Consider the following 11521-nt stretch of genomic DNA (forward strand, 5'->3'; position numbering starts at 1 on the left):
TTTATAACTGGAAGTTTGTACTAGGTTCGCTATTTTAAAAAACTATACAACCTTCTAAGTACTGGTCAGTGTGTGTAAGAGACAAGGACAAATTTACATTCTAAAGGAATGTAGATAATTATTAAAACAAATAATAATCTGAACGGATAACCTAACCTTGAAACCCGCATGCATTGCACTGAGAGCCGTCATGGCGTCTTGACTTAGGGAACATCCTCCCCCTTCCCCTCACTCTCCTCCAAAAGGTCCAGGATGCTGGCCTTCACTCGTACAGACACTGGGTTTTTGTTTCCTTTGGTGTTTGTTGCTAATAACCGAGAAAACCCTGTTTCTAATATAACCACACTCTTGAAACCATAACCCAAATACCCTGCTGGTCACCAGCGTTGGCTCAACCTGTGGATGGTTCACCACCAAACCATCTCTGTTCCTGGAAATAGACTCAGGGTGCATGCCTCACCCATGGAGGCCCAGTCATGCTCGTTGTTTCTGTGTAAAATAACATGAACACAGGCCAATGATCATTTTTATCAATTCCTTTTGGATTATCTTCATAGACTCTATGTAACATGTACAGTCCTAATCCTAACCTTGGATTCACGAAGGTCCCTTGCCTAGAATCTTACAGGCTCCTATATACGGGCCAATTCTTCTCTGTTCTAGTCTGCTGCAATCTCACATACAAAATCTTCTCAAAATTCTCTGACATTCTCCATTAAAAAAAACCACAACAACTTTATTTAAAAGGATGGTCATTAAACTCTATTTTGAGATAAAAATGAAAGCAGTAGCTATAATTCCGTTTTCCATTTTGAATTTAAAATGTGCATTCTTCGTGGTCTTGGCATTTTTTTTAAGTAAACATTTTATTTTAGGAGATAATTTATACACACATACACTGAATGTCAGCTTCCACTGTTTACGTTTTCCGAGGGGAGAGGCCTAGCTGCTAACCCTGGTGCTGCTGAAACTGCAGCCCACAAGACACACAGATTTCTCCCAATTAGAAGCTGACTGGGCATCTTAGGACGAGGGCTGTTGCTTTGTAGGTAACAAGGATGTGTTAAGTGACAGATCCCTGGTTCCCAAACTTCAGCGGGCAAGAGATTCACGTGGGGGGTGGTAGTGGTGGGGGGGCTTGTCAAACACGATGGCTGGGACAGCCCCCCAGCTTCTGATTCTGTAGGTTGGGGTTCCCTGGAAATGACATTTCGAACACGCTCACACCTGGTGCAGATGCCACTGTAGTTCCCCACCCTCCTGAGAACCGGCTGGTTACTGGGAGTCTCATTTTTAAAGGCAGAATTTGTTCCCACAGAATCCTAAAGTAAACCCCCCAAGAGACAGTAGATGCGCCGCGGACCTTCCAGGCCCCCTGACGCTCCCGCCACGGGTCCGGCGGATCCCCGGGCGCGCAGGTGCCTCTGCCCGGTCCCTCTCAGACCCACACCAGGTATCCCCGTGGTCCGCGGTCCGCGGTTCCCCCACGCCTCCCGCTCACCACCCAGCACAGCGGCTGTTCCCTTCTCCACCCTCCCGTCCTAGAGACAGGAAAAGACTAAAGTGCACAGAGAAGGATGGCGGGGGACAGAGGGGAGACAGGGGGCAGGGCACCCCGAATTGGGAGGAGGAGGGACAGAGGGCAGGACAGAGAAGATGGAGCCGAACGGCGTCAGAGGAAGGCAGAGCTGCCCCAAAGTTGGAGCAGGGCGGACAGGGGAGACAAGGAAGAGGACAGTGAGGAGCCGGTGACGGGGACCCGCCGGCTCCCCTCAGTCCGGCCGTGGCACCCCGAGCTGCTCGGCGTCAGGCAGGGGACAGGAACCGGGTAACGGAACAGGGACTGTGCCCGAGTGACCGGCCCGGCTGACCCCGACCAGCCCTGAGGGACGAGGACCTGGGTGACCATTAACCGGCCGGTAGCAGTGACTGGATGGGGACAACGAGGGGACCAGCTCCCTCGGCCCGGCCGCGGGCGCATTGAGCCGCACGGCAGCGCACCTCGCAGCACCGACTCCTCGGGCGAGAGGCTGCCTGCGCCTTAAATACCCTGCTAAAAATAGCCTGCGAGGCCACCTTCCAATCAGATGTGCTCGAAGTTCGAATTTGGCCAATAGCGAGGGCCGTGAGAGAGAGGCTCGGTCACGCCAGGCGGGGCCGCGCTGAACTGGCGCCCGCCATTGGCCCCAGCTGACATCATCGGCGCGCAGCCCCCGGGACGGGCGCGGCGTGATTGGGCGGTGCGCGGGGCGGGCCGGACAAGTCACGTGGGGGGAGGGAGTGGGGGGAGCTAGGCGAGGAGGAGGGGGAGCTGGCAGCGGAGGTTTGAATAGGGAAGTTTTGCAGGGGTTACGTTTGCAGTCAGTCCGGTGTTTGCAAATATTGTGTGGGCTCGCGAGCGCGTCTCTGGACTCCGGCAGGATCTGAACCCGCGGCGCCTCACTGTTGTGCACTGAGTTTGCATGAAACTTTCCCTGCTCTGCAGGCACGGCCGCTGCGCTCCCGACTCCAGACCGCACACCTCCGTGTTGGTACAACAGCGGGGACTGTCTTTTCCAAACCGACATGGATGTACTCCCAATGTGCAGCATCTTCCAGGAACTCCAGATTGTGCATGAGACCGGGTACTTCTCGGCGCTACCCTCCCTGGAGGAATATTGGCAACAGGTAAATAGGAATTGTGTGCCAGGTACCCCGGTGCGCCACGGAGGGTGCATGCACGCACAGACTGGACGGTGTGTGGTTGGAGGTGCACTGTTTTTTTCTTTTCTTTTTTCTTTTTCTATGGTTTGGGTAAAAATTTTTAAAAATTAAAATAATTATTTTTAAAACATACTCCTGCTGTCTCCGGTGCGGGAGGCACTTTAAAAAGAGCTTTTCCCAGCTTGGAGTGGAGTTGTCATTTGCGTGGAGCGCAGCAGCGCTTCCTTGCTCCTAGTGTTTTAGCCCGTTTCTGGGGCTTCTGAACCGGAGGGCAGACCCAGCTCCACCGCCTGATCTCACGACAGGAGCCCTTGGCAGAAGTTTGGTGCTTGTACCAGCTCCAGACTCCACAGCTGGAACTTGTCATTTGAACTTGCGTGGAAGCCAAGGGTATTTTTGTCAAAGATATTTGTTTTTGTTTTCCTTTTTGGTCTTTGTACTTAGACAGTTTTGTGTTTATTTTTTTAAATTAGAAATTTCACTAGCAAAACACCCACCAGCTCTTTTTCTCTACCAGGCCATTGCTTCTTTGGCATCCTTAACATTTACCTCCATCTGCCTTGTTTTTCTTACCTGCTTCTTTTGTTAAAAAAAAAGAAAAAGAAAGAAAGAAAGAAAAAAAGGAAAGAAAGAACGTTTGCACAATCAGTGACTTATCAGTCATATGACAATGAGCCTTTCTAGTCTGAGTTTGGGAAGAAGAGCCTCAGTTTCCGGCATTTTTTTTTTTTTTTCTAGTGAAACTAGAATTTTTGGCATCGGACAAATCTGAAACTTAATTTTCCCCCTTCTAATTTGTTAGTATTGCCTGAAGGGAGAGAGATTCTGACACTTGTCACATTGTTTTTTAAAAGATAGAAGGGGCTGTCTCTCTGCCCTGCTATAATGTTGGCTTTTGTCACAAAATACAAATATATTCTGTGGATTTCAAAGCCTAGAAAGCTTTAAGAGGGATGAAATGCTGTGTGGCAAACCTCTAATGCCTGCTTAATTGTTCTCAGTCCTGTCCTGCCTTCCTCTCCCTGCCCCCTTTTCCGCCTTAAGAAGCTGCTCCCTAGGTCGTGATTGAAATTGATCTAAGTAGTTTCCTTCGGGCATTTGGGATTTGGGCCCCAAGCCAGGCTGAGCTCTCCTTCGCCTTCAGAGGCTTTTAAACTCTCTGAGAGCTTTGCTCTGGTCCCCAGTGCTCATCAGCGTAATGGAGATTTTAAATTAGCCAGATGACAAAATTTAATAAGATCTCAATAAATGTGCTTTTGTTTTTCTTTGGAACATCCACAAAATATCTAGCCATCTCTCCTCAGAACACTCTGGCCTGCCGTTATAACCTAGACTTATAAAGAGAAAACAATGGTTGTTTTTCCCCCTTTGCTTGCTCATGCTTGCTCTGTGAGGATTCTGTGGGGAGGGGGAAGGGTTTGTGCTATATTATGATAGCAGGCACGTTGCTAAGAAAGCAAGCATGAGCGAGCCCTTTGGATAGCTTAGCTAGTCCTGACCATGATTTGTTAAAAAGGGCAAAGTCGGCTGTAGAAATTTAAATCTGTAGAATTTCGGTCGTATTGACAACCTTATATGGCCATCCAGGCAATTGATCCTAGTGAAGAGAAGGGCAGATATAATTTAATCCTAAAATGTTTCCTACCATTTTTCTTTTCCAGTGGCTAGAAAGTTTGAGATGGTGGGGAGAGGGGATGCTGGTCTCTCGGCAGTTGTAGCTTCTTGAAAGGTTGGTTGTGGGTCTGGGGAGGGGGCACTCTGTCCATGACACACTGCATGCATATCTGAACCGGGTTCTTTTTTGGCTGCTGGTCAGAATTTCAAAAGGAAGTCTCCTCTGGCATTGCGTGAAAGAAATAGAGTGATGACTCATACAGTTGTACTCTTGGCCAGTAGATAAAGTTCTTGTCCATTGTGGCACTCCCAGCAGGGCCGGGAGGAATTTCCCCTCCTGCATCCTTTACAATAGCAGATGGCCATTCTGGAATGATTTCTCCACTCTATTGTAGAAGCTCTTGTTTTTCTCTGACCACTGTGGAAGTCATTAAAGTTGTGTGTACCCAGGGCCCTGCACTTGGGAATGGCATTCTTTGAAAGCCTACTAGGTCTGGGCTAAGCAGGAAATGGGTGGTTTCTGTGCAGCTCCATTGATGTCCTTGAATATAGACCATCAGCTTGCTGCGTCTGCTCACTGAGTGTGGCCTTGTGCTGTCAGCTGTGTCTGCAAAGGGAGACACATGCAATGTCAGAACACATTGCATTGTGTGCGGTGCAGCCTTTCTATCTTGTGCTTGAGAAAGGAGGATGGCTGGGTTTCTCTTAATTGCACATGGTTCTCGAGACTGTCAGATAATCTGGCTAAACCTGTCGGGGGGGTGTGTCTGAGGCTGGTTTTCTTTGTGTGGTTTACAGAAACTCATTAGAAATGTCAACACTGGTAACTATAACAAAAACTGGCTTAGTGACCTTCAGTCACCATGGCCTTTGGTCCAACACGGTATTTCTTCTGAATCCATCCCCATTCCTAGAAACAGCTTTCCTCTTGCTCTCCTAAAGACACGATTCTTATAGTGACATGGCCACAGTCTGTTTGCCCTTCATCCCTGCATGTATTTTGGAAATATGTTTTTGGTTCCATTTTCAGTTGTCATAATCACGTGCCTTCTTGTGGTTCCTTTCCCACAGACCTGCCTGGAGTTGGAACGCTATCTCCAGAGTGAACCCTGCTATGTGTCAGCCTCTGAAATCAAATTTGACAGCCAGGAAGATCTGTGGACCAAAATTATTCTGGCTCGGGAGAAAAAGGAAGACCCAGAAGTGAAGGTTTCCTCCAGTCCCCCGGAGGATGCTCTCAGCAGCCCCAGCTTTGGCTACAACCTGGAGACCAACAGCTTGAACTCGGATGTGAGCAGCGAGTCATCGGACAGTTCCGAGGAACTCTCACCCACTTCCAAGTTTACCTCTGACCCCATTGGCGAAGTGCTGGTCAACTCTGGGAACCTGAGCTCCTCAGTCACCTCCACACCCCCTTCTTCCCCAGAACTGAGCAGAGACCCTTCTCACCTGTGGGGCTGTGCACCTGGTGAGCCACACCCTCCAGGGAAGATACGCAGTGGGACTTCAGGGAAGCCGGGTGACAAGGGCAGCAGCGGGGATGCCTCCCCAGACGGCCGGAGGAGGGTGCATCGATGCCACTTTAATGGCTGCAGAAAAGTTTACACCAAAAGCTCCCACTTGAAAGCACATCAGCGCACTCACACAGGTCAGTCCCTCCTGCGACCCGGGAGGTGGGCCGCTGGTGGGCGCCACTGAATTGCACCAGCCCTGGGAGGGGGCCGGGCTCCGCAGAAGGCTGTCAGAGCAGACACATCCTCACCTCACTCTTTCCCTAAAGAGTTGGGTCTCTGGGAAAGACAGAGTAGGAGGTGAAAGACTGGACATGTGCCGATGAGTGGTTGACACTTTCAGAGTAAACAGACAAGAGGTAAATCACGTTCTCCATCTCCACCCAACCCCCACCCACTCCAATCCTCCCGGTTATCAGGATCCATTGTGATAGTGTTACATGGAGTTGCCTCTGATTTTTTTTTAAATGAAACTCGAAGATCAGGAGAGAGGGTGGCTGGACAGCATGGAGCATGCTCGTGTTGACAGTGTGGGGATTGAACTTGACCATAAGCTCTGCATAGCAGTTTTGATCAGTGGGTGCTTACTGGGAATTTCTCTGTGGATCATGCAGCTTTTGTTTTCTGATACCAATTTTAAAAACCACAAGTAGAAAAAAAGTTTTTAATGAAATACCACAACCTAGCTCTAGCTAGTTTGGCTCAGTGGATAGAGCGTTGGCCCGAGAACTGAAGAGTCCTGGGTTCAATTCCAGGCAAGGGCACATGCCTCGGTTACAGGCTCTATCCCTGGCCCTGGTCTGGGCACATGCGGGAGGCAACCAATCGATGTGTCTCTTTCACATCAATGTTTCTCTTGGTCTTTCTTCCCCCTTCCTCCCACTCTCTAAAAATCAATGGAAAAATATCCTCAGGTGAAGATTAACAATAACAACAAAAAAAGAAATACAGCAACCTAGATGAAAGTTCCATTTAAAATTACTATTCTAGTCTCTAAGGTAACTGCTGATGAGTCACAGAAATGTTCGGGCTGGAAGGGACCTTAGAGATCAAGTCATTCAAGCTCTCATCCTATCAGTAATGAGAGGAAATGGCTGAGCCCTCGGCCAGGGTTCCCAAAATGGTCCTGACCCAGGGGGATTAAGACCCATTTGCCATTTGTTCCAACAGCATTCTCTGGGACTGGTTTTGGCCAAATGTTTACTGTCCTCAGGTAGCACTTTTTAGTGAATTCATATTTATAATCTGACCAAGGAACAAAGTGGACTTGGTTATTTCATTGCCATTTAGAAAGTTCTCTGATGGCCCTGGATGGGGTTTCCCAGAAACTCATGACTTCAGTTCTGGACAAATGTAGTTTCTTGGAGGAAACAACAAAGCTCATTCCACAGGGAAGTGAGTAAGGAGCAAAATAAGTACTTGGGAGAAACCGTTTCCATGGAGAAAGCAATAAAACCCTGCCCTCAGAGGCTGTGGGTCCAGTGGGCTGACACATCACCTCCAAAGTATTTCTTCAGTCTGAGTAATCATCTTTCTTACATATTAACTGACTACGGTCATGTGGGCTCTGGGTCGCTTCCACAGTCCTTGGAGGCCTGAGGCTAGGTCAGGAAAGAGCTCCTGGGTGTTACCTTCTGAGCGCCAGCTGCTGTTCCTAATTGAGGTGTGTGAGGAATTCCCGAGGCCACCAGGCCTGGCGCTTGCTAATGAGTTGACTTTCACCATGTGGTGGTGTAGCAGGGCCCCTTCCCTCACTGGACAGTGAAGTCATGGTATGCTTGTCTTGTGCTCTCTTCCCAGGAGAAAAGCCTTACAGATGCTCATGGGAAGGTTGTGAGTGGCGTTTTGCAAGAAGCGATGAGTTAACCAGACACTTCAGAAAGCACACTGGTGCCAAGCCTTTTAAATGTTCTCACTGTGACAGGTATGTGCTTGAAGCGCTGGGTTCGGGAATGCCATCCCCCTAATGGCGTAGGCATACAGTAAACCTGGAGGAAGGCAAATGTTTTCCTATACCGTATTCTCCTGCTTTAGCCTAGGACAGTGGTCGGCAAACTGCGGCTCGCGAGCCACATGTGGCTCTTTGGCCCCTTGAGTTTTGAGCAAAGGCCAGCTTAGGATTACTCTAAGTTAATAACAATGTACCTAACTATATAGTTTAAGTTTAAAAAATTTGGCTCTCAAAAGAAATTTCAATCGTTGTACTGTTGATACTTGGCTCTGTTGACTAATGAGTTTGCCGACCACTGGCCTAGGACAAGTCTCTCATATGCCTATTGTCCAAGTTAGGATGCTCTGTGTCCTGTGTGTGTAAAATCAGAGTGATTTCATTTCTACTGAAGTAGGCCTTCAGTAGTTTTTGAATTTCAAGACTGGGCAGTAATGTGCTTCAAAGAGCTAGCTGAATAGAGACCTTAATTTATATTTCTGGCAGTTGGAATTTCCTAACCCTGAAAATAAATTGTGATGATTCAGTGGATTGCCAGCTTCCCTTTGAGAAGGGCTGGGTGGGGGTGTGCAGGGTGGGAGATCTGTAATCCAGCGAGGGCTGCACATCTAACCTCTCTGATGCCGATTGGTTCTGCAGGTGTTTCTCCAGGTCCGACCACCTGGCCCTGCACATGAAGAGGCACCTCTGAGGGAGCAGAGTGTGAATCCTGCGGCTAAAACGGCTTCCAGGCTGAGAGACGGCCATGGAAGGAGGGTGCGTGTTCCAGCCAAAGCATGCCATTTTGCACCCCACCCAGTTGCCTCCAGGACCTCTCCTTGGAAGGTCTTTCGAAGGCGAAAGAAGTCATGTCAGAAGCGGCAGAGTGCCTGTGGTGTGTGGTGTTTGGGTGGCCTGGACTCGCCACTGTACCTATCTTCTGAGTGGTCCCTAAGCCTTTGCCGTGAGCATGTGCACTGAGAATGTTAATGGTTGGGTTGACTGTATGTGGAGGATCTATTAGGACTGTGTGATGAGGCAGAGTCTTTCCTGTGCAGTAGCAAGACTGCAAGAGACAGAAAAAATATCGTTTGAATGTTTTATGTGTGACAGGTAAACCATGAGATGAGATGACCACCAATCATTTCTTTGGGGGGTGGGGGGGTGTCTGCGCCTTAGGAAAAAGAAAAAAAAAAAAAGAAGGGAAAATATGGAGGGCGGAGTGTGAGTGGTCAGAACCCTGTGTGGCGAGTGTATGTGGGAGGGGGAGCCCTCCTGTGTGAGAGGAACATTGGCGTCTGGTGCAGCTACAAAACGTGCAATGTGTCAAGTAGCTTGTTCTACTGGCTACAACAGCTCATTTGTTACCCTTTGTATAAGCTGTGTATTTACAAATATAACACAATGGTAACCTTTCCTTATAAGACAAAAGTAATGCATGGTCTAGGGAATTTTCTGCTTTTCCATTTTTAAATCAGAACTACAATTTTGATTCCAGTTACTGAGCAGCTAAGATACAATTTGTTGAAATCAGTGATCCCTAGCCATTTGGGCCTGGCAATACACAATTTCTCTCCCCTTCGATTTTGTAACACTCCCCTTCCAGAAAGGTGGTGTGCAACATAGTATTGTTTTATAAATGATTCTGAATTTGATGACCTTTTTGGAAATTTAGTGATGCCCTTCAAGACATTGGACACCCACTGGGTGTCAAGAATGCAAGGGCTGGGAACTCCTGGTCTAATGGTACATTAGACTAAGAACCTAAAATTTTCTCAGTTGGGTGGATAAAACCACTAAAGCTTAGAAAGTGTTTTCTCATGCAGCTATGTTTCTCTTATTTATGCCTTGAGGACTAATTTCTGGTTTTCTAGCTGTTAATGCACTGTAGATCTTAATAATGGTGCCTTATGCAAGTGGCCCCTTATGTGGGGGTCTCATACAGGGGTATGGGTGATGCATGCTTTATTAAGGCTCTTTTTTCACCTGGCATTGTACTGTATCAATGTAAAATACAGAAAAAAATCTCTTTAAAGTCCTCCTTCACAAAAACAAATAGAGAGATTAAAACCCCCCCAAACAAGTCAGTATTTACTCAATATTTTACATAACTTGACCATCAGTGTTAAAATGGAAAACACATGATAATTGAAAAACCTGACCATTTCTGCCACCACGAGACTTTTCATATAGACTTTGCACAACAATTGTATAGATCACACACCGGCTGTATTTAATATGTAATATTTTCACGCATATTAAAGATACAGAAGTATAAAAAAACAATGTTAATGTATTTGCTTAAAAGGCACAAGTTTCACATACCTATCTAGCTATTTGTTGGTAATACAGAAAGTATATTAATTTTTTAAAAGTGGGCAGAATTCTTGTGTATGTATATTTGTGTGTATAGTATGTATATGTTTGTGTGTGTGTGTATATATATATATATATACATATATATATAATATATAAATATTTTTTTAAGGAGAAATTAGATGTTTAGCTAGAAAATTTCACAGCCTGTGAAGAAATATTTCAAAATGGCCATAAAGGAGGTAAAAATGAAAACTATAACTTTTATAAAGGCTTTATCTTTAATTTAATGATTTGCTACAGACTCTTGGCAAGGTCTCTGTTCCAGACTGCTGACTTTGCTCATCTTACTGGCAGGTCTGGAACAGGGTACTGTTGGCCACTCAAAATTGGCATTAACGGAATACTAGCCCACAAGTTGGTCTCAGACACACTATTGTTTTGATTTTTAATTTCAGCCTTATTAGAAGATCTAAGAGTCAGCTAATTACAGGGATTTTTTTAGAACACTTTTTATGCAGATGAAAATTTTTTTTTTAGCACATAAATTCTTCCCATTTTTCTAATGAATAATTTCCCTGAATTGGCACACCACAGTGTGGACAGCTGATATTTCATCCAGCTGCTGGCTTGTGGGTGTGGATCTTTTTTTATATATATATACATATATATACACATGTGAGTCTGGCTGGGCTGGTATTTTGTTTGATCTTCCTGGAAATGAGCAATGATGAAAGCTCGAATAACTGGTTTTTTATCTGGGCTGATGAATACACTTACCTAAAGAACTCATTTCATTTTGCTAAGGGGGAAAATGCACTTTTGGCAATTCAAAATCCAGGCATTTGATTTGCTGGATTTTGGAAAACTCCTTTTTTGGCCCTGCTGTGCGCCTAGCCATAACAATTCCATTAAGTAAGAAGGTAAACAAAAGACAAAAAGGAAAAAAAAAACACACACAACTTGCACTGGCTTGTCTCACTTATGAAACACCATGGAGTTGTTTGATTGGGTGGGGCTGGGTGCCGTGTATATCAATGCCTGTAATTTTCATAATAAGCAAGTACATAAAGAATTATATTCTGTTCAGGTGATAACTGAGCCTCAATCAAGCAGAAACTTTTTGCTTGACATTAAAAAAAAATTTCTATTAGTGAAATTTCTTTTTTTTTTTGAAGCACCCTGTTATCTAAAAAATCTTTGTAAGATTTTTGTAAAATTTTGTTTTACAAGATTTTATTTGAAATTGTTTTTTGCAAGATTGTTATATTTCTGTATGAATGTATTTTTTATTGGAATAACATAAAAGAATTCTTATCAGGAACTCGACTCTGCTTGGTTTTTCCTTGGGGTGGGGCGGGGAGGGGGGGGCGATGAAACAAATTCCTGCTCTATTAGTCAACCTTGGGAAATGTCCCTTGTGCAACTCCGAAAGCCTCTTGCCAGCCTA

At 46.0% G+C, this 11521-nt stretch overlaps 1 protein-coding gene across 3 annotated transcripts; it reads left to right on the forward strand.

Annotated features, from left to right (window-relative positions):
* The first annotated feature begins 2159 nt into the window (after nt 1-2159).
* KLF6 (KLF transcription factor 6) lies at nt 2160-8935 on the forward strand. 3 transcript variants are annotated; one of them, XM_080662117.1, is made up of 4 exons: nt 2160-2667; nt 5389-5965; nt 7629-7752; nt 8416-8935. In XM_080662117.1, exons 1-4 carry the CDS (start codon nt 2566-2568, stop codon nt 8465-8467), a joined length of 855 nt encoding a protein of 284 aa, XP_080518243.1. In that variant the 5' UTR covers nt 2160-2565; the 3' UTR covers nt 8468-8935. The 3 variants fall into 3 exon arrangements, 2 of the variants coding, with proteins under 2 accessions (XP_080518243.1, XP_080518244.1); XR_013960242.1 differs by having other exon boundaries at nt 2328-2667; nt 5389-6187; XM_080662118.1 differs by having other exon boundaries at nt 2358-2667; nt 5389-5785.
* Nucleotides 8936-11521: the final 2586 nt, after the last annotated feature.

The sequence above is a fragment of the Plecotus auritus genome, assembly GCF_963455305.1.
Source record: "Plecotus auritus genome assembly, chromosome: 1".
In the NCBI taxonomy this organism is placed as follows: Eukaryota; Metazoa; Chordata; class Mammalia; order Chiroptera; family Vespertilionidae; genus Plecotus; species Plecotus auritus.

Excerpts from the sequence above, each read along its gene's own strand:
- KLF6 (XM_080662117.1), top strand. The coding sequence starts at position 2,566 with ATGGATGTACTCCCAATGTGCAGCATCTTCCAGGAACTCCAGATTGTG. Across the intron at positions 5,966-7,628 it reads ACATCAGCGCACTCACACAG|GAGAAAAGCCTTACAGATGC; the intron begins GTCAGTCCCTCC and ends CTCTCTTCCCAG. Across the intron at positions 7,753-8,415 it reads AAATGTTCTCACTGTGACAG|GTGTTTCTCCAGGTCCGACC; the intron begins GTATGTGCTTGA and ends TTGGTTCTGCAG.